We start from the raw sequence: 23292 nt of genomic DNA, 5'->3' as shown, positions 1-23292 counted from the left end.
CTTTTCTGGACTCTTTTTGTATCACAAACAATACTGTATTTGCAAATCTGGTATGTCATATATGTCCTGATGAATTGAAAATGGGGGACCCTGATGTAAACAAGACGAAAGTCTTTCTCTGGTCTGCATCCCCTTAACAATTGTGTGTATTGAGCTGTACTGTACTGTACCCATTCTGCAATCTGTTAATAAAATGTTCAATCAAGAATGGAGTGATTGACAGTGTCAAAGGCCTTTTGTAGGTCCAGCATGATCTGTTAATACAATTTTCAATCAATCAATCAATCAATCAAGACCCTCGTCGCGGGCACTGCATTCCGTTCTCAGAATGGATTTGACTCGAGAGAGAGATCATCAGCAGGCTATTATATGATATTCAGACTCTAGATCTATTTGCAGAGCCAGATGAGATGAGGCAACCTGTGCGATTTGCACGTACTGTATAGCTACAGACAGTATGTGTGTATGCGCGCACTGCGGGAGGTGGCCAGAAGCGCGCAACTAGCCAACTACTATTATTACTTGATTGATTGATTGAAAACTTTATTAACAGATTGCAGATGGGTACAATACAGTACAGCTCAATACACACAATTGTTAAGGGGATGCAGACCAGAGAAAGACTTTCGTCTTGTTTACACCAGGGTCCCCCATTTTCAATTCATCAGGACATATATGACATACATGACATACAGATAGTCAGTACTGCTACATCTATACATTTATGAATGACATACCAGATTTGCAAATACAGTACTGTTTGTGATACAGAAGGAGTCAAGAAAAGGGAGTATATACATTTGACGTAGAAACTGTACATTGGAGGAGGTTGGGTGGGGGGGGTTGGGTACACTGGGATATTGACAACCATACTGGGTAATTTACATTGGAGGTGGTTGGGGGGGGGGGGGGGGGGGCACACTGTATAAGCAAGCAAAACTGTACATTGAGGGGGGGGAGACTCTGTACAAACAAACAAAATTGTACATTGGACTATTGACAAAACCATACTAGGTAAATGACTGTACATTGGAGGGGGTTGGGTTAGGATATTTACAGGGGCCAGTGTTGAATTGCAGTCTCCCGTAGGTGTCTCTTGAGAGAGGTTTTGTAAGTGGGTAGTGATCCACATTCCTTTACAGCTTTGGGTAGGGCGTTCCACATTGATGTGGCATAGTTGCGAAACGTGTTTAGTCCCTTATTTGAGCCGAATCTGGGTTTAACATGATTTGTGGAGCTCCCTCTGGTGTTGTGATCGTGGTATTCACTGACCTTTGGGAAGTATTTTGCCATGTACATGGGTACCTTGGTCGTGTAGTGTATCTTGTAGACCAGGCCCATTGCAAGTTGCTGTACTCTGTCATCTACTCTAAGCCATCCTAGGTTGTCAAAGTGGGCAGGGGTGAGGTGGGTTCTAGGAGTAAGGTCAAGCAGTAGTCTGACCAGTTTGTTTTGAGATGTTTGTAATTTTGTACTACTATATTAATACAGTTTGATCCATCGCAAAGCGCTCCAGCGCTTGAATACGGCCGGGGGATCCGCTCTATACAATGCAGACCCACGGCTCTCGTATTATAATGAGCCCGCGAGGCGTGTTATTATTAGAGTTAATAATATTGTATATTGTTTACACTGCCTTTTTATTCCATTTTTACTTCTCCACTGTACTATAATTATGTGACCTGTACCTCTATGTCTTCTACTACCTGTACCTCCCCTCCCCCCGGCCCTCCCCATGCTGCTGATTTTATATTATTTTATGAATACAACGTTTAATGTTCGCTTAGCTAACGTAGAGAAACGTCAGACGTAATTCGAGATACGTCAGACGTACTTCGAGATACTTCCGCATAGTCCTGCCACAGGACTATTACGTCAGACGTACTTCGAGATACTTCCGCATTAGTCCTGTGGCCGCCGGAAGTACCAATCTGGACCTCGAGGCTCCGAGTCTGCAGCTGGACCCTCTGTCGGAATGGGGAGTGGGGGGCTGGGCGAACGTGATGAAGAGGGGGCGTTACCACACGTGACGTCACAGGAAGCAGGAAGCAAATGAAACCAAAACACCAGGAGGTCAACGTGAGAGTTGGAGAGAGGATTTCTGTTTGGAAGAAAATATTTCTGTTTAATATGTTTTACAAGATAAAACATGATATTTTTTTTAGATATAACTATTTTCACGGAAGGGGCAGAACATATGCTGGTGTAGCCTAACATTAAGAGGCGAATAATTGTGCACATTTAGGTAAGATACGTAAATTTATTTAACAGATTGCAGAATGGGTACAATACAGTACAGCTCAACACACACAATTGTTAAGGGGATGCAGACCAGAGAAAGACGTTTGTCTTGTTTACATCAGGGTCCCCCATTTTCAATTCATATTGACATTTATGACATACTCAACATACATGACATTTATATGGCATAGGGACATACACGTATTTAGTACTGATACATTTGTGACATATACGGTATTCAAATATATAGTACTGTTACCCATAGATCCTGACAGAGTATATACATACGTGCTCTAGTCCTTTCCAGTGGCAGGTTTTGTAAATAGAGTTGATAGGAGTCCTATAAACTCTATTTACAAAACCTGCCACTGGAAAGGACTAGAGCACTTAGAATAGATAATCAGCACTTGTTATTGAATGGGTGCTGATTATCTAAGCCAGGTATTGTACTATCTAGTCCTATAAACTCAACTTTTGTTTTGTAGGTACTGGGGTTTTGTAAGTAGCTAATCAACAACTAGCTGCTGTTGACGTGTATGTCAGGTTAAAATTCCAGGGTCTACAAAAAGATTGTGAGAAATATCCTCGTTTTTGCATCTTCATAAAATACCATAATTGTGAACAAGGATTTAATCTATACATGCGATTTCTTGGAATATTTCACCACACAGGCTCAACCTGTTTATCTTCCCAGATAACCCACCTGTGTCACAAAATGGGACCCTCCTGTTTCCCCCTTCTCCGTTGGCTGTCATCCCTGGCCCCTTTACGAACACTCCCCCCTATCACCTGGACCCTCAGCTTCCAACAGGGGGTCCTCACCTGTTCTCATGCCCACCATCGTAGCACGATCCCAGGGTACAACGTTCAACACAGGAGGCATGTGAGCACGGAGGCTGCCCTCAGCCAGCACATAGTGGACCTGAGTGACCCAGAGAAGAGACTGTTGAATAAACTGTACGAAGGGCTGATCCAGGGTCAGAGGGCATCTCTGGCTGAGTCAATCACCCTGGTGGAGACGCAGCACTCCAGGAAGAAGGAACTGGCCCAGGTGCTGCTGCAGAGGGTGGTGACCTACAGGAGAGAGCAGGAAAAACACAATGGTGGGAAGCCAGTGGCTTTCAGAGTAGGTCCGTAGGTTTGATATCACAATGAATAACATTTCTCTCCAATATTCAATGAAAGCAAATATCCATGGTTCAACTATAATATGTTGCTAACGTTATTGCAATAGGAATTGATTTTGAGTGGCTCATTGCTCATAATATCGTCAGACTTATTGAGGAACAATGTAATGAAATGTTACTAACATAACTGGACTTCCAGTACAGTTTCCTACACGTTCTGATGTTATTTGTGGTGGTAGGAGGCTAGGGAGACTATATACTAGTATATGAACAGCAGAAAGACCTGTGTAAATAAATACCACACAGTGCTGTTGATGTGTTATTGTATCACCTTGGGAAATCTATTTGTGGTGGGTCTGTCTCGTATTGTGGTGGGCTGCCACAAATAAATATTTATGGGAAACACCGTATTGATACTAGTAGCCTACATATAATTATAATTAGTAGATATATTTGAGACTAGTGGTCGACCAATATAGGTTTTTCAATGGCCGATGCAGATCTTGATATTTAGAGAACCGGTACAGCCGATGGCCAATATAATGCTGATTATAATGAGGTGCTGACTATAATTTGATAAAATATCTCAATTTAATGGACACAAAATTGTTGAACTTGAGTTTACTGATATTAGCTACATTAGGTAGTTAGCTTAGCTGGTTGATGACGGCTAAGTTTGTATGTGCCAATATTAGCCTAAATAAAGATTTTAACTGATACAATATTGCGAACCTTTGGATATAAAATATTGCAGTATTTTTCCCTTCAAAATATGAGTGAACTTGGGAGCCCTATGTAGCCCCTTTCCAGGTAAGCCAGCATCAAGTGATTAGTAATCAACAGGTGATCCCGCTAGAGCCCATGAAAGCTGGTAATGTCGGTGGGCCAATGGCAGAAATTGAATATTGGTCGATATTGATATTTAAAAAATTACTTATATCGGAACTCACCCTTGTTTATAGCACATGGTTTTCTTTTTACATTGGAGGTTACTGACTTGAAGCTGTTTGCTGGTCTCCAGGTCTGTCTGGTCCTCCCGGAGCAGGGAAGTCGACCTTCATCGAGGTGGTGGGGAAGATGCTAACAGGACGGGGACACAGAGTGTCAGTGCTGGCTGTTGACCCGTCTTCTTGCACCACAGGAGGTAGCGTCCCATACAGAGACTGACCAGGATGCGTCTATGCTTTTACCAACGCGTTTGTGTTTCCGGGTTCCCGTTTTGCGCTCTGATTGGCCAGGTCATGTGACATGTGCGCCAATCGTGGGACGGCAACAGCCTGCAAACTACCTAACGCCTAGTTTATCACTTAACTCTTTCGCAGTTGGTTAAGGTTAGAGTTTGGAATCAGGGCAGGCGTTCTATCGCCATGCTCTAAGACAAACTCTAACCTTAACCAATTTCGAAAGAGCGCCTAAGCGTAACCAGTGTAGAAACTTGCGGTCCCACGATTGGGCGTACATGTCACATGACCTGGCCAATCAGAGACGTGGAAACACGAACGCGTTGGTAAAAGCAATCAGGCGACCAGCGTATCAGACTGAGGACTTGAATGTTCTGGGGGTGAATTTCGATAGCTTTTTTAATTTGAAGGAATAGAATTGGGCTTGTGCCAAGTGCATGCTACACAACTATCAAACTCCCAATAACGCTGTACCACTCACTACAAAGTACAAACCATTCTTTCCTGTAATGTTTTGTCTTGTTGATGTGCTGATGTGAACGCGCTCTCTCCTCCCCAAGTGAAAACCTCTCTTGCTCTCACCCTACATTAGAGTCTTGTTAAAACATGAAAACCTTGTGCTCTCACCTTACATTAGTCTTGTTAAAACATGAAAACCTTGTGCTCTCACCCTACATTAGTCTTGTTAAAACATGAAAACCTCATGCTCTCACCCCACATTACAGTCTTGTTAAAACATGAAAACCTTGTGCTCTCACCCTACATTACAGTCTTGTTAAAACATGAAAACCTTGTGCTCTCACCTTACATTAGTCTTGTTAAAACATGAAAACCTTGTGCTCTCACCCTACATTAGTCTTGTTAAAACATGAAAACCTTGTGCTCTCACCCTACATTAGAGTCTTGTTAAAACATGAAAACCTTGTGCTCTCACCCTACATTAGTCTTGTTAAAACATGAAAACCTCATGTTCTCACCCTACATTACAGAGTCTTGTTAAAACATGAAAACCTTGTGCTCTCACCCTACATTAGTCTTGTTAAAACATGAAAACCTAATGTTCTCACCCTACATTAGAGTCTTGTTAAAACATGAAAACCTCATGCTCTCACCCTACATTACAGAGTCTTGTTAAAATATGAAACCCTTGTGCTCTCACCCTACATTACAGAGTCTTGTTAAAACATGAAAACCTCATGCTCTCACCCTACATTAGAGTCTTGTTAAAACATGAAAACCTCATGTTCTCACCCTACATTACAGAGTCTTGTTAAAACATGAAAACCTCATGCTCTCACCCTACATTAGAGTCTTGTTAAAACATGAAAACCTCATGTTCTCACCCTACATTACAGAGTCTTGTTAAAACATGAAAACCTCATGCTTGTTTACGCATCTGACTGTTGAGGAGCAGTGTCTTTATTATTGATTAATTTATCATTTTAAACGTTTTGGCGGGTCCAAAATAAATGTTGTAGTTTACATTTCCCCACGTGGAACACACCTGATTGGATAATTTACATGCTGGTTATCTATAGCACCTTTAAGCCATGATGATATCCTCCCCCTGGTTGTCTTGCGAGCTGTCTAGTCAAACATCTCTGACACTACAAGAGCATTACAGATTTTGTGCCGATAATTTCAAACATGCTTAAAAATATAGGGGTGTCTAGGACGGTTCAAAGACACTGGGTCGGAACGCATCTCTGAACCGCTCAGATTTAAAGGGGACATGCATTGCTATTAGGGATGTCCCGATCACGTTTTTTTGCTCCTGATCCGATCCCGATCATGTGATTTTGAGTATCTACCGATACCGATATTTCCAGATCCGATAAAAAATAAAATAAAACTGTAATATATATATATTTTTACTATTTTTTTTTTATTCAACAAACATGACCATGTTCACGTCTTAAACTCATACTGAGGCCTTAGTTTTGGTTTTAAATTGCATATCATCATTAATTTATTTATTGTCACACAGAGCAGAAGAATTTTGCCAAAACAAACCAATAGTATCCAGCTGCAGAACAGCAGACCAGCCACCCTCTCAGACCCAAACGCATTTCCTTTGATTTAATTATACATCAAATGATTTATGAAGTTAACTTTTCACCTGGATAACGTCAACATTCAGGGTGAATGTAATGTGAGAAATTGGGATAACATTTTTTAAATTAAAAATAATTAATTTGGGTCTGAGAGTGTGGCTGGTCTGCCGTTCTGCAGCTGGATACTATTGGTTTGTTTTGGAAAAATTCTTCTGCTCTGTGTGACAATAAATAAATGAATGATGATATGCAATTTAAAACCAAAACTAAGGCCTCAGTATGAGTTTAAGACGTGAACATGGTCATGTTTGTTGAATAAAAAAAAAAAAAGTAAAAAAAAAAGAATTGCATTTTTTTATTTATTTTTTTGCCGATCCCGATCTTCGGGGCCGATCACGTGATTTTCCGAAGATCGGGATCGGCAAAAAAATAAATAAAAAAATGCAATTTTTTTTTTTACCTTTTTTTTTTTATTCAACAAACATGACCATGTTCACGTCTTAAACTCATACTGAGGCCTTAGTTTTGGTTTTAAATTGCATCGGGTCGGGACATCCCTAATTGCTATTCCTTCCACTATTTGGCCAACTTTACACAATTCCTGTGAGTCTATTGAATACATCTGTAAGGTTTATTAAAAAAAAAATCATTGTTTTATATTTCTAATGGAGTACTCAAAAGCATAATTTTCCAGCCGCAGGATTTCAGGCTGTTATTGGATGGGCTCCGCCCATAAGCGCTTTCAGTGACAGTCACCCCACACAGCGTGATACATACGAGAGAGAGCGAGAGAGAACGAGCAAGCGAGAGAGAGAGAGAGAGGGAGGGAGAGAGGGAGATAGAGAGAGGAGAGGTGCGTCCCCGACACACACGCAGACAAGTTTGTGTGTAATGCTCCGACGAGGGAGAGAGAGAGAGAGGAGAGATGCGTCCCCGACACACACACGCAGTCAAGTTTGTGTATGTGTGTGTCCCCGACGAGGGAGAGAGATTGCGCACACACATTTACACACACTTCTGCAGTCCTTCCCGCCGTCTCTGTCTCTCTCTCTCCCTCTCGCTCGTTCTCTGCCTGTGAAAACCCGTTTGAGGAAGTGTCGGGTTACACTGCACTACAACCATAGAGGGGGCGTTACTGCAGATCAGTACCCTATTCACGTCAGAAATACCATCAAATCAGAACGGCTTAGTTGAGTGAGGGAGGATCTCGTGAACTCGAGACTAGACTGATGAGTCAATATGATAATTAAAGACACAGACCCATTGATGCTAACCTGTATTACTATACATGCTAAACACAGAAAAAAGCCATTTATAATGCATGTCCCCTTTAAAGAGCGTCAGCAATGTCTGCAAGCACTAAGTTGGCTCTGACATGGGGTTTTCTCTCAGATCTCAGCAACTTGCTTGGGACTGGAAAATCAGGGCTAAAATTGTATAGTGTGTGCCCAGCATTCATGTTTAAAATAATATTCTTCTACAGTAGTGGTGGTTTGGGACAATTTAAAAGCTAGGTTTTAGTATCACTTTCACCCCGTTATGTTCGCTGGTTTGGCTCTGGTTTTGGTTGTAGCACTAAAACAGTTCTTATTTAGGTAACAAGAGTAACAACTCTAAACATCAGACAATATGGGGAAACCTTGCTAAAATGGATTTTAGTTTTTTATTTAACATATTCCCTAGCAGTGGTGATTGAAAAATAAGAATTGTTGTATTATTCCACAGGTTCTAAGCTGGGTAGGAGATACAGAATGGAACAACAGAAAGGACTGTACATGCGACACAGTACACATAGTTGCTGTTGATATGTTTGTGGCGGGTTCGTTTATCGAAAAAACACTGACTCTCACAGGAATATATTTTTTGGTTTGCGGTACAAATTAATTGTCTCCTTCCAGGATCTCTGATGGGTGATAAGACTCGTATGACAGAACTCTCCAGGGACATGAGCGCCTTCATCAGGCCATCCCCCACCTCTGGGACGCTGGGCGGCGTCACCAGAACCACCAATGAGGCCATCGTTCTCTGTGAGGGTGCCGGATACGACATAGTCCTAGTGGAGACCGTTGGTAAGAGCTTGAAAGTCACCAGAGCTGCAGGCTCAATTTGGACTCTTTTTTCTTTAACCTTTATTTACCAGGCTAAGATAGCTGAGCATGGATGCTCTTTTTCAGTAAAGTCCTGCTTCACACTCACATGGTTCAACATATTCACACCTGGGAGCTGCCCAGTACAACCACAGTCTGACCCACTGTTGACCACTAGGAGCTGCCCAGTACAACCACAGTCTGACACTGTTGGCCACTAGGAGCTGCCCAGTACAACCACAGTCTGACACTGTTGATCCACTAGGAGCTGCCCAGTACGCGTCTATGCTTTAGGCAAGTGGCTTGTCCTTCCGCGTTCCCGTTTTGCGCTCTGATTGGCCACGCACGTTTCTGGTCATGTGACATGTGCGCCCAACAGCGTGACGAGCTGTGTCTTTGCCCATTTCCGCGTCGAACAGCCTGCAAACTACCTGCCGTTCTATCGCCATGCTCTAAGACAAACTCTAACCTTAACCAACTTCGAAAGAGTGCCTAAGCTTAACCGTCGAAAGAACTTGCCATCACGCTCTAAGACAAACTCTAACCTTAACCAACTTCGAAAGAGTGCCTAAGCTTAACCGTCCAAAAACTTGCCGTCCCACGATTGGCGCACATGTCACATGACCAGAAACGCGCGTGGCCAATCAGAGCGCAAAACAGGAACGCGGAAGGACAAGCCACTTGCCTAAAGTATAGAGGCGCCCAGTACAACCACAGTCTGACACTGTCGCGTGGCCACTACTGCTGCCAACTCTGCTTATGTGTCCCAGGTGTGTGCGATTGTCAGTTTATTCTCTTTAAATTGTTTTGGTTTTCAGATTCAGTTTATTCTTGAGCTGGTTAGAGAAGACCATGATGTTTTTGAGTTCCATGTTGGTTCATTCTGTGATTTCTTAATGTTTTTTTAAAGCTTGAATGACCACAATGTACCTCATTCTCAAACATTTTCTTAAGTGTCTTCTTAAATATTTTCCTACGAACTTCGTAAGAACAAATCTGAGAAATATCCCTGCCGGATTCATGAACGCATGGAAATGTGTTCTTAAACAGCCGAAGTGTTCTCAGCTGCACTCCCCCGAATGAGGAATACACCTGAATTTGCATACATCAAATTCATCAAAATTATAGGACCATGTGCACACACCACAGGCAAAGCGAAAGCAATTTGCGATTATTGCCAGTCAGTATACAGCACAAGTACAGTACAATGAAAGAAAGTTTGACATCCAACCAAGTTCAAGTTTCAAGTTTTATTTGTCACATAAGGTACATGTACATTACAGTGAAATGCTTGGTTCTGTATGAGCCTCCTCAGATTGTGCTTCATACAGTAAAAAAAAGAAAGTTAAAAGGACAAAGACCAAACACTATAAAATATATAATATACAAAACTAGTACAAAATCCAAACAAAATGCAAAGAAATGTATTAGATGTACTGCAAATCTTTTAGTAATAAATAGATCAAATATGTTGTAGTGTTAAAGTGTTTAAAGTTAATGTTAACACATTAACGGCCACAGGGATTAGACAGGCCCCACTCTATACGGCCAGCATATCATAATAAGGTTTCATTATGCGTGAGGCTGTTTGTAGAGCTAAATCTATACTTTATATTATTGTTATCTGTCCATTCTCATTGTCAATTGACACTATAAACCGTCCCTTCAATATGCCTTAAACAAATAATTTTGTCATCAATACGTTCCCATTTTATAGCGTCTTGTATATGAACGTTATAGCATAATTTTCTGGGATATTTCTTGGAACGTGAGATACAGGGCGCTAAGCTAATAACGTTAAATCGAATGGCGTTTCGGCCATAGACAAGCTAGAGATAAAAATCAAAATGCATTTGATCTGTATCATGGTCCACCATGAATGCATGAAAGGGGGGGGACGGGGACGTCGTTTCTGATTATTGATTACCAATAACGGCATTAGCCTCAGTAGCCTAATTCGCTGACCGGGTGGATGGCTATCAAAGCAAGGCCCGATTGGGCTGTAATTGACGTCAAATAGCTCTTACCTGTGGCCGGTTGGACTGCAAAAAGGATTTCCCAGTTATCGATCGCCATCTGGTAGATCCATATGTCCTGATGCTATAATCCTTTACTGCATACTGAATTCAGCGTCCCAAAAACTATTTCAGGCGATCGGCTACACGCACGTAGGCTAACAGAAAAATCCATTCATAAAAAATAAAATAAAAACACCAGTCTCAAACAGGGAACACTGCATTATCGAGACAGCGCCCCTATGAGGATCTGGCCAGTAATGCACCTTTCCGAATTCCAAGAGTAGGGTAAATCTGCAGTGCCGCTCGGTGACATATTACAATGGAATAAAAGCCAAAACAACCTTGCCACGGACATATCCGTGGTTGGCCCTCAACCGTTGGATCCGAAACACGGACCTGTCCATGGTTGGCCCCGAATGTGTTAAGGTGAATGTTTAAAGTGTGTGCATGTGGATGTGTGCAATGAATGTAGATGGTTGGGTTAGTGTTACATTGAGTCCACATTGAGCATCCTGATGGCCTGCGGATAGAAGCTCCTTTTGAGTCTCTGTACTGGCCATGAAAGTAGCGCTTGCCTGACCACAGCAGTGCAAAGAGGTAGTTGTTTGGGTGGCTAGAGTCTTTGACTATTCTCTTAGCCTTGATTGATTGATTGATTGAAAACTTTATTAACAGATTGCAGAATGGGTACAATACAGTATGGCTCAATACAAACAACTGCTAAGAGGATGGAGACCAGAAAAAGACCTTCGTCTTGTTTACATAAGGGTCCTCCATTTTCAATTCATCAAGACATTTATGAGATACAAGACATACAAATTTACAGTTTTGAAGGAGGGTAGGTATTCACATTCCTTTACGGCTGTGGCATAAATGTGGCATAAATGTGAAACGTGTTTAGTCCCTTGTTTGAGCCGAATCTGGGTTGAACATGATTTGTGGAACTCCCTCTGGTGTTGTGGTCGTGGACTTCACTGACCTTTGGGAAGATTTCGACATGTACATGGGTATCTTAGTGGTGTAGTGTATCTTGTAGACCAGGCCCATTGCAAGTTGCTGTACTCTGTCATCTACTCTAAGCCATCCTAGGTTGTCAAAATGGGCAGGGGTAAGGTGGGTTTTAGGAGTAAGGCCAAGCAGTAGTGTTGTGAAGGGCCAGATTAAACCGAATATATATATTTATTTATATATATATATTTAATTGTATTTGTATATTCTCTAATATTCCCTGATATCCCTTGTATATTCCTTGTACAATATGCATTGAATATCCATTCTAGCCTACTGAACATCCCATAATAGTCTCCATTCTACTATTGGTCGAGACCTTGGTGCCAGGCTGCCATACCCCCCAGACCCAGTTCAAACGTACCGCTCAACATGTACGAACAAGTCCTAGTTCCGCGTAGGAATCTGGCTACCGCACCACTAATGGTACTATTTGTTCATAGTGCGTATATATACTGCGCTACTAAAGTAGGACTTCCTTTTAGTCCAGTTTCTTACCCTCCAATAGAGTGACAGACGTAAAGCCTCCCTGCGACGCCACGTGTGGGAGTAAGGCCAAGTTCGGCCTACCATCGGTATTGAGACATCGTGTATATTAATATTTGAATAGTCATATTTGGCACTATATCGTCGAGTTGGACGTAGTCTATTAAGCTAATAATAGTCTATTCATATGTAGTGCTTCGTGCGGTGAGAATACTATCGTAGTCAGTACCCCCATCGTTTCGGGTAGAACTGGCTGCTTATCCAGGGTGGCCGACCCCATGTGAGGCTGCACCCGAGGAGCCCCAGAGCCGACGAGCGAGTGGACCTGCATACCGGATTATTCTACCGACGACAGCCCGCCTTCCCAGGCACGGATTATGCTTTGTATACAGTGATTATTCTATGGATAAAGACCAACACTGCCGTGTGTTGGAAACCCCCCCCCGGAGAGGACGACAGGTGAGGAGACGCTCTACACGACGAGGTCGCTTCACGTCTCTCCATCGTGGACCGGAGGAAGCCGGCCCACAGAGAGTCCAACTGCTTTCATCTGTGGATCGAGGATCGCTGAGGCACCGAGCCGCACAACCGTGGGTTCTCCCAGGATACCCTCGGCCAGACGGATACAGCCAGACTCTACCCCCCCCCCCCCCTTCTCCAGTTGTCTTACAAGCGACCGGAATTCCCCCCTAGTGTATCCAGTTCTATAATCATTAAAGTATCATTGCTATTATTCCTTAAATATTCCAGGTTGTATATTTACCGCCTGCGCCACCAGAGATTGGACGTTCTCTATTGATATACCAACGAATACTCATTTGCCATAAAAGTGCATCCTATTTCAAATCATAAATGTAATTAAGTGATTGCTCTACATACCTTTTGCTATGTATTAATTATTATTAAACGCAGACTTTCGACTTGGTACATTTGTGTTGGATCGTTTCATCTACGTGGGAGTGTTTACCATAATTATTTATGCCTAGTACTGGGTGGCCAGAGTCTAAAGTACAAGAGGTAGTGGTAGTAAGTATCATATCTAACAATACAGTCAGGGAATTGTACCCCTCAGTTACAATTGGTCCTTCGAGCCGGATGGTAATTAGTGTAATATTAATATAGTGTTATTAATATTGAAATGGCCTATGATGAACACTCCACGAAACGATCCTCCTAACCAACGCCCGCAGCGCGAACGACGGCTCCCTCAGTACTTAGAGGCTTACGCTGTCAGTCAACAACCTAGTCTTCTACTAACAGTAAACGCGGTAAAACTAGAAAGTAAAAGTATGTCTAACCCCAACGCCCAGACTACCCCGACCATAGAGGCCCCTACGGGTTCTAATGTAACTGACCAAGCTCACGGTGGGGACCAGTGGGAACCAGACATGACTTCACACCCCGCCAGTACTGAAGAAGTAGTCCCCGATGAGTCCCGGGAGGAATACAACGCTACTGAGAGAGAACTCGGCACGGAAGAAGACGGGGAGAGCACCGTGGAGATAGAGCTCCAAGGCTCCGCAAGGAGTACCCCGAGGGAAGGCTCCCCTATACAACCGCCTTCTCCCAGCGAGGCAGAGAGGACCCTACAGCAGGCCTTCCTCATCAGCCTGAACGCCGCTGCTGAACGCGACCGACTGCAGATCCAGCAGCGGAGCGAAGAAGAGCATATACGTCTAGAAATAAGACGCATTCAGATGGAAGAGAATGTGGCCCGAGACCGAGCAGACAGCCAGCGAGCAGCTGCTGGTGCTCTACGGGACGCAGAGCGCGACAGACAGCAAGCGCAACTAATAGAACAGCTGATCAGACGGACAACACCCTCTCCCTCCGCCAGAGGCTCCAGGAACTCGTCTAGACACACCTCCAGGGCGGCATCCCCTAGCCGAGTAAACAACCCTGAACTTGACCAACAGACGAGGTCTATACCCCCCACAGACCACCTCCCCCCACCGGTCCAAGCGAGACCTAGCAACCGGGAAGGAGCAGCATATCCTGTGGAGAGGCTAAACCAGAGACTACAAGCACTGGATGACCTAACTGAAGACGAAGAGGAAGAGGAGGAGAACCGCGCCCGACGACAGCACAGTACTCTACCGGACCAGGAGGTCCGGTACAGCCCAGGCTATACTCCCGCGGAGCTGCGCTACAGACCCCCGACTCTATACACGGGTGAGCACGACACACGACCCGCACCGAGGAACAGCACCTGGACAAGCGGGCCATGGTACACTGCCGGTACCAGCCCATACCAAGGAGCGGGAGGAGACTCGCCTAGGAGGCCTCTCCCCCAACGCTCGCCGATGTATCCACAGTCAGCGTCATACATTGGCACGCCTATGGTACCCGACTTCACCCAAGAGAACCGGGCCCAGTATACAGAACTCCGCATGTGTCTGGAGACCATGTTGGTGGATGTATTGGATGAACGCCATAAATACGCCATCCTACTGAAGCACTTAAAGGTACCCCGCGCACATAATATAGCGCTCGCCTACGCGACTTCCACCACCCCATACACAGCAGCGCTGGTAGCATTGGACCAGAGGTATGGGCGCATATGGGATTACGTGATCCAGGAGATCCGACACATCGACCGCTTACCCCCAGCAATAGACAATCGAGCACTGGACGACCTGTCCATCAGAGTGCAGTCCCTGGTAGGGATGTTGGGAGCGCAGAGAGAGAAGGGGAGGCATGAACTTTACGCCAACTCAAATGTGGAAAGGATCTTGGAGAAGCTGCCGCCCGCTCGACAGGAGCGTTTTAGGCGGCAGAGAGACCACCGAGACCCGAATGGCCCCGAACCGAACCTCCTCGATCTAGCAGACTTCCTGGCGAGAGAAGTCAGTAGCCTACGGCTAGATACATTCGGACGGAGCACCCCTGGCTCCAGAGAAGGAACCAGACGACTAAATGATGGAAGAAGATCGGTGACTGTGATGCACCAATCGGAGTCAGTACCGAGCAGCAGGAGCCACAGTACCCCCTCCAGAACGGAGAAGTGGAAGATAGTGTGCCCCTACTGTGAGAAAGAACACTGGCTAGCGCAATGTGACTCCTTCCCCAAGCTGAACGCGGAGGAAGCAAGTCAATGGATAAAGTCCAACAAGCGCTGTTTTCGCTGTGCGCGCTCACACATGGCAGCCGAATGCCGCTTAAAGAAAAGGTGCACCAAGTGCGATGGAGCCCATCTGGACATACTTCACGACAGTAACAGACGGCGCCCTTCACCCGCACCATCCAGCAGCAAAGCGAGCGTCATGTACATCGATCCCGCCAGCAGCAGTGGAGCCCGAGTACTCCTAAAAGTAGTGCGTGTGACACTAAGCTACCAGAATAAAGTCCTGGACACTTACGCCGTCCTCGATGACGGGTCAGAGAAGACCCTTCTGCTCGCCTCCGCTGCGGCCCAGCTAGGGCTGCGGGGAAGCGAAACCCAAATGACAATTCGGACAATAAGACGAGATTTGAAGACGATAAAGGGCGAGAATGTCTCATTCTCTATCGCAGCAAGCGGCCAGCCTGAGCGACGGTACCAGATTACAGACGCTTTCACCAGCCAAGAAATAGGACTGTCGCGGTACACATACCCCGTCGCCAAGCTGATGGAGAAATATGCACATCTGCGCAAGTTACCGATCCCGCTCATAGACAATGCTATGCCGACCCTGTTGATAGGCTCCGACCATGCAGACCTCATTGTCCCGATAGACCGGGTTCATACCGGACCCCGAGGCTGTCCTGCAGCAGTCGAGACCCGTTTGGGATGGAGTCTCCAAGGCCCGCTCGCCAAATCTCTCAACCGAAGTACAGCCACTAGATGTCTCCACTCCCGAGTCACAGAGGGAGAAACCGCACTCCTGCAACACGTAGAGCGGCTATGGACCTTGGAACAAATGCCCTTTAAGAACGGAAAGAAAGACATTCGCTCTAAAGATGACATTTACGCCATTCACCTCCTCGAGACAGGGACCAAGAGAGTCCCGGTCAACGGCGTGTTGAGATACGCCACGCCACTCCTGCGGCGAGAAGGAATGCCTACTTTCCACGCCAAGACAGACGCCACAGAACGGTACCTGCTGAACACGGAGCGGCGCTTAGCCAGGAACCCCGCCCAAGAGAGTGTATACCGCGCTGAGATTGAGAAGCTCATCACAGCGGGACACGTCACAAAGATGGACATTAAAGAGGCTGACCAGACCACTGAATCGTGGTACGTGCCTCACCACAAGGTCCATCACAACGGTAAAGACCGCATAGTATTTAACTGCAGCTACCAGATCGGATCCCAAAATCTGAATAAAGAGTTACTGCCCGGTCCCACACTCGGCCCCTCCCTACTCGGCGTTCTACTCCGCTTCCGCCAGGAAAAGGTGGCCATCAGCGGGGACATTAAAGGAATGTTCCTGCAGGTGAGATTAGTAGAGGAGGACAAGCCCCTGTTACGGTTCCTATGGAGAGAGAAGCCAGGAGATGAGCACCCAGCCATCTACCAATGGGAAGTCCTCCCCTTCGGAACGACGTGCAGCCCCTGCTGTGCTACATTTGCACTACAGAAACATGTAGCAGAGGACCCAGCAGCGGACGAAGAGGTCCGACACAGCGTAAAGAACAGCTTCTACGTAGACAACTGTCTACAAAGCCTTTCAACCCAGGAAGAAGCCGAGGCTCTCCTGATTAAACTCCGCGCCTCATTGATCAAAGGCGGCTTTGATCTCAGGCAGTGGGCCAGCAGCAATCCGCAAGTACTGCGCAGCCTCTCCTCCGAGGACAAGGCAGCCAGCAGCGAGACCTGGATGGCTACAATCCCGGGAGAAGCCCAGGAGATGACCCTGGGATTGGTGTGGCGATTCAAAACAGATTCGCTTCACTACAGACACAAGCCCCTGACTACGGAGCAGGGAAGGCCGGCGGCGGCGCCGACCACCAGACGGAGTGTGTACACAACCCTCGCCCGACAATATGACCCGCTAGGATGTATTCTACCGTACACCACCAGGGCAAAAATGATTGTACGAGCATTGTGGGACAAGGACCAGGGCTGGGACGACCCCATTCCCGCACACCTTGCATCCACCTGGAGAGAGTGGGAGATGGAGCTCCACTCACTCCCAGGCGTTAATATGCGCCGAAGCTACTTCCCACCCACGGTGAGGCCAGAGACATGTAAAATGGACTTACACGTCTTCAGTGACGCCTCAGAGGTCGCATACGGATCAGTAGCCTACTTGCGGGCCCAAGAAGAGGGGGGAGAGATCTACACAGCATTTGTCCTCGCCCGCTCAAGAATAGCCCCACGCAAGCAACAATCTATCCCACGTCTAGAGCTCTGCGCAGCCCTAGCCGGAGCGCACCTAGCCACGCTCATCCAACGTGAGCTCACCATACCGGTGTCTAGAACAATCCTGTGGTCAGATTCCACGACAGTACTCGCCTGGATCAAATCGGACTCATGCAAGTACAAAGTCTTCGTGGGAGTCAGAGTCACCGAGATTCAAGACTTAACCGAAGAGTTAACCGGAGAAACAGAGTGGCGCTACGTTGATACAAAACAGAACCCAGCTGACATCATCACCCGGGGAATGCCCCTAGATGACCTCACCCGTCGCAATGTCTACAGTGACGGCCCAGCATTCCTAAAGCTCCCGGAAGGAGAGTGGCCCACGCCTATCCCGAGGGAAGCAAGTCAAGAGGAGGCTGAGAATAAGAAACCTATGTTCTGTGGATTGAGCACTGTTATCTCTGCAGACCCCAACATAGATGATTGCACTACCATAGAGAGTGCACAACAAGGGACAAACTTCAAAGGCGGCGAAAGAGAGCTGAGAGAGAGCTTCCAAGATATCGACCCAGTTACCCCCAACACACTCCTGATGGGGCGGCTAGATCCCGCGTTACCCCAGACAATGTACCGGCCTGAAGAAGCGAACGGCCGACGAATGTGGAGGTACAGCCAAGTATTAGCCGACAAGTTTTGGAGCAGTTTCCTACTGCACTACCTACCGTCTCTACAGACCCGCCAGAAGTGGGTAAAGGAGAGAGACAATTTGACAGAAGGAACAGTCGTCATGATTATTGATCAATCACTGCCCAGAGCTATGTGGCCGGCCGGCCGCGTAAGCAAAGTGATCACCGGTGCCGACGGCAAGGTCCGAGCAGCTGAAGTGCTTGTCCAGGGTCGCACTTACACCCGTCCCGTGGCGAGGCTCATAGAACTGCCCCGACTCCCAGACACAATCGATGATGACCATGACCCTATAACCCTATGACTTTGTGAAGTTGACTGACCCCTACAGCAAACCCTTATGTGTAAATAGACAACGCGATTAATCTGTCTCTGCTTAACTGATTAGGTCTGGGACCAATCAGGGGGTGGCTGTTGTGAAGGGCCAGATTAAACCGAATATATATATTTATTTATATATATATATTTAATTGTATTTGTATATTCTCTAATATTCCCTGATATCCCTTGTATATTCCTTGTACAATATGCATTGAATATCCATTCTAGCCTACTGAACATCCCATAATAGTCTCCATTCTACTATTGGTCGAGACCTTGGTGCCAGGCTGCCATACCCCCCAGACCCAGTTCAAACGTACCGCTCAACATGTACGAACAAGTCCTAGTTCCGCGTAGGAATCTGGCTACCGCACCACTAATGGTACTATTTGTTCATAGTGCGTATATATACTGCGCTACTAAAGTAGGACTTCCTTTTAGTCCAGTTTCTTACCCTCCAATAGAGTGACAGACGTAAAGCCTCCCCGCGACGCCACGTGTGGGAGTAAGGCCAAGTTCGGCCTACCATCGGTATTGAGACATCGTGTATATTAATATTTGAATAGTCATATTTGGCACTATATCGTCGAGTTGGACGTAGTCTATTAAGCTAATAATAGTCTATTCATATGTAGTGCTTCGTGCGGTGAGAATACTATCGTAGTCAGTACCCCCATCGTTTCGGGTAGAACTGGCTGCTTATCCAGGGTGGCCGACCCCATGTGAGGCTGCACCCGAGGAGCCCCAGAGCCGACGAGCGAGTGGACCTGCATACCGGATTATTCTACCGACGACAGCCCGCCTTCCCAGGCACGGATTATGCTTTGTATACAGTGATTATTCTATGGATAAAGACCAACACTGCCGTGTGTTGGAAACCCCCCCCCGGAGAGGACGACAGGTGAGGAGACGCTCTACACGACGAGGTCGCTTCACGTCTCTCCATCGTGGACCGGAGGAAGCCGGCCCACAGAGAGTCCAACTGCTTTCATCTGTGGATCGAGGATCGCTGAGGCACCGAGCCGCACAACCGTGGGTTCTCCCAGGATACCCTCGGCCAGACGGATACAGCCAGACTCTACCCCCCCCCCCCCTTCTCCAGTTGTCTTACAAGCGACCGGAATTCCCCCCTAGTGTATCCAGTTCTATAATCATTAAAGTATCATTGCTATTATTCCTTAAATATTCCAGGTTGTATATTTACCGCCTGCGCCACCAGAGATTGGACGTTCTCTATTGATATACCAACGAATACTCATTTGCCATAAAAGTGCATCCTATTTCAAATCATAAATGTAATTAAGTGATTGCTCTACATACCTTTTGCTATGTATTAATTATTATTAAACGCAGACTTTCGACTTGGTACATTTGTGTTGGATCGTTTCATCTACGTGGGAGTGTTTACCATAATTATTTATGCCTAGTACTGGGTGGCCAGAGTCTAAAGTACAAGAGGTAGTGGTAGTAAGTATCATATCTAACAATACAGTCAGGGAATTGTACCCCTCAGTTACAAGTAGTCTGACCAGTTTGTTTTGTGATGTTTGTAGCCTTGTTTTTAGGGCCTTTGAGGTTGATTGATTGATTGATTGATTGAAAATGTTATTAACAGATTGCAGAATGGGTATAATACAGTACAGTTCAATACACACAATTGTTAAGGGGATGCATTCCAGAGAAAGACTTTCGTCTTGTTTACATCAGGGTCCCTCATTTTCAATTCATCATAACATATATGACATACTATGACATACAGATAGACCAGGGGTGGGCAACTTTGTATATGGTGAGAGCCACTAAATTTCCACACTGAATCTGGGGGGCCGCATTGTTTATCGGCAGTCCCACCAGTAGTACCCCATCACTCAAATAGCCCATAATAGTCACAGATGTGATAAATAAGGCATATAAACTATTATAATTTGTTGTAACATTGTTTTTATTCCATTTTAAACGCATTTAGTAATGCTTAATTTCAACTTTATAAATTTATAAATACAGCTGAATTTGAAAGTATTGCTGTGTAACCCAAATATATACAAAAATGACAAATTATAATTAAGGCTTCTATTAAAATAAATGTATGAACTTAAAGTGGAAATGAAGCAGTGAGCATAAATACATATTCATAGCATCACATTAGTATTTAGATAAGCCACAGAAGAAGTCACGTTATAAAAATAAGCAGTTTCTAAGAAAAAACGATTTGTTGTGTACATTTCTGAAGCATTTAGCATTATGGGCGCGGCCATTTTGTTGCTGACGTCATACCGTGGCTTGGGTGTATACACTCTGGTTAGCTGCCTATATTGAATGGGTCGGTCAGCAAATAAAATGTTGCCTACAAAACAACGGGACCGCGGTGGTTCTGTTTGTATTGCTCCTGGCTGTTCAAACTAATTTTACCATGTGAGAGAGAGGAAAGTTGGTTAATTTCCACAAACTACCAGTGAAAAAAACAGTGTTGTTGACATGTTGGCTCGGGCTGCCTGCACCCAGACGGCGCGACCAGCCTGTTGTACAGGGAAGGAGGATCTGCAGCGAACACTTCATTGCCTCGGATTATGTTGTTGGGGTGGGATGTTTGTCCAGAAGACCACTAATCAGCTGAAGCCGGACGCGGTTCCCTCGGTCTTCGACAGACAGACCGGCGTTAGCTCTCGGGGCCCGGCGTTAGCTCTCGCTAGCTAGCGTTAGCAACCGGAGCGTCGCGGAGCATTCAGCCTGCTGGCTACACAGCTTGTGTAGCCAGCAGGCTGAATGCTCCGCGACGCTGGTTGAAGTGGGTCTAGGTAGCCAGCAGGCTGAATGCTCCGCGACGCTCCGGTTGCTAACGCTAGCTAGCGAGAGCTAACGCCTGGCCCCGGCTGGTGCCAACTAGCTCCCGAGAGCTAACGCCGGTCTGTCTGTCGAAGACCGAGGGAACCGCGTCCGGCTTCAGCTGATTAGTGGTCTTCTGGACAAACATCCCACCCCAACAACATAATCCGAGGCAATGAAGTGTTCGCTGCAGATCCTCCTTCCCTGTCCAACAGGCTGGTCGCGCCGTCTGGGTGCAGGCAGCCCGAGCCAACATGTCAACAACACTGTTTTTTTCACTGGTAGTTTGTGGAAATTAACCAACTTTCCTCTCTCTCACATGGTAAAATTAATTTGAACAGCCAGGAGCAATACAAACAGAACCACCGCGGTCCCGTTGTTTTGTAGGCAACATTTTATTTGCTGACCGACCCATTCAATATAGGCAGCTAACCAGAGTGTATACACCCAAGCCACGGTATGACGTCAGCCATGACGTCAGCAACAAAATGGCGGCGCCCATGTTGAAAACAGGGATATTATATTATATTTTTCAGACAAATAAGATAGATTTCACATTTGATTATAGAACCCTGTCTTACACAAGGTACACAACAAACAAACTAGGATCACATTGCTCACTGCTTCATCTCCACTTTAAAGCCCACTGCTCAACAAACACAAAGCAGCATTCCTGCTGCATTTCACTACTACAGTAAATCAAAAGTGCAATAATAAATAATTTTGTTAAATGTATAAACTTTTATCCTGCTACTAAACAAAACATTCCTGAGTGCTTCATATCCATAACATGCATTTCAGTGTTATCTGAACACTACACAAGTAAACAAGTAGCCAAGTGCAATACTCATCAGAATAATGAATTCCTTTTTGTGCAATTCTACATGCCTCCCATTGACCCTTTATCAAAGTGGCATGACATTCACCCTCCCCCCACAGTGGGTCAATAATGGCTCTGTCTTTAATGAGACACTTGTGGTCTCTCCTGTTGGCGCACAATAGAAGGAATGTCAACTTCAATGTTTGTGCATGCGATCTGCATCAGATGAAATAACGTTTCATTTTTGTGTGCGTACTTCTGCTCAGAAAAGTGCTGGGACGGCGTGGTACCGCGTGGCATGACCCCTGATTATTAGTAACCCACAATAGATAGAAATTATGTTAGCGAACTTACCTGATGTATAATGCAGTGCAGCATTGGACACTCAACGCCACTCTGTCTTAGAAGCCCAACGAATCCTGTGTGTTTTCCTTTCATTGCGAGTGCTCCATCGGTAACAACAGCGGACAGTTTATCAAACCCCCCATATTGCTGCACGGCACTTTCAACAGCGTTGAATATGTCCACACTAGGGCTGACCCCTATTAGTCAAATAGTCAACTAATCGATCGAAAGGAGCCGTAGTCGACTGCCAACTCTTCTTAGTCGAATGCAAAAAAAAAAATATTATAATAATAATTTATTTTTTTTAATATTGGCCTGGGGCCGCATGGAGCGTCGGTGAGGGCCGCATGCGGCCCGCGGGCCGCCAGTTGCCCCTCCCTGAGGATAGACAGTACTGCTACATCTATACATTTATGACATACCAGATTTACAAATACAGTACTGTTTGTGATACAAAAAGAATAAAAAAAAGAGAGTATATACATTTGACGAAGAAACTGTACATTGGAGGAGGTGGGGGGGGGGGGGGGGTTGGGTAGGTGGGGGGGGGGGGGGGACTGTACATTGGAGGTGGGTGGGGGTGGATGGGTAGGCGGGGTGGGGGTAACTGTACATTGGATTATCGACGAAACCTTACTTGGTCCAAGAAGAGGGTCTTGTGTATTACTGGGTTAGGGCATTTACTGTACATTGGAGGGGGTTGGGTTAGGACATTTACAGGGGCCAGTTTCGAATTGCAGTCTCCCGTAGGTGCTCCTTGAGTGGGTAGTGATTCACATTCCTTTACAGCTGTAGGTAGGGCGTTCCACATTG

The 23292-nt window shown here is 45.7% G+C and overlaps 1 protein-coding gene across 3 annotated transcripts in view; it reads left to right on the top strand.

The window, feature by feature from the left end:
• The first annotated feature begins 2084 nt into the window (after nt 1-2084).
• The window catches only part of mmaa (metabolism of cobalamin associated A), a 92362-nt gene continuing 71154 nt past the window's right edge, over nt 2085-23292 (top strand). The window contains exons 1-4 of one of the 3 annotated variants that reach the window (XM_084317934.1): nt 2085-2245; nt 2936-3344; nt 4390-4512; nt 8502-8672. In XM_084317934.1, coding sequence (XP_084174060.1) covers nt 2957-3344; nt 4390-4512; nt 8502-8672 — 682 coding nt within the window. In that variant the 5' untranslated portion in view covers nt 2085-2245; nt 2936-2956. Of the gene's footprint in view, nt 2246-2912; nt 3372-4389; nt 4513-8501; nt 8673-23292 lie in introns of all 3 variants that reach the window. The other 2 variants (XM_084317932.1, XM_084317933.1) reach the window with 2 other exon arrangements.

The sequence above is a fragment of the Notolepis coatsorum genome (assembly GCF_963971535.1).
Source record: "Notolepis coatsorum genome assembly, chromosome: 7".
Lineage (NCBI taxonomy): Eukaryota > Metazoa > Chordata > Actinopteri > Aulopiformes > Paralepididae > Notolepis > Notolepis coatsorum.
This window is presented reverse-complemented; position numbering and strand designations above follow the sequence as displayed.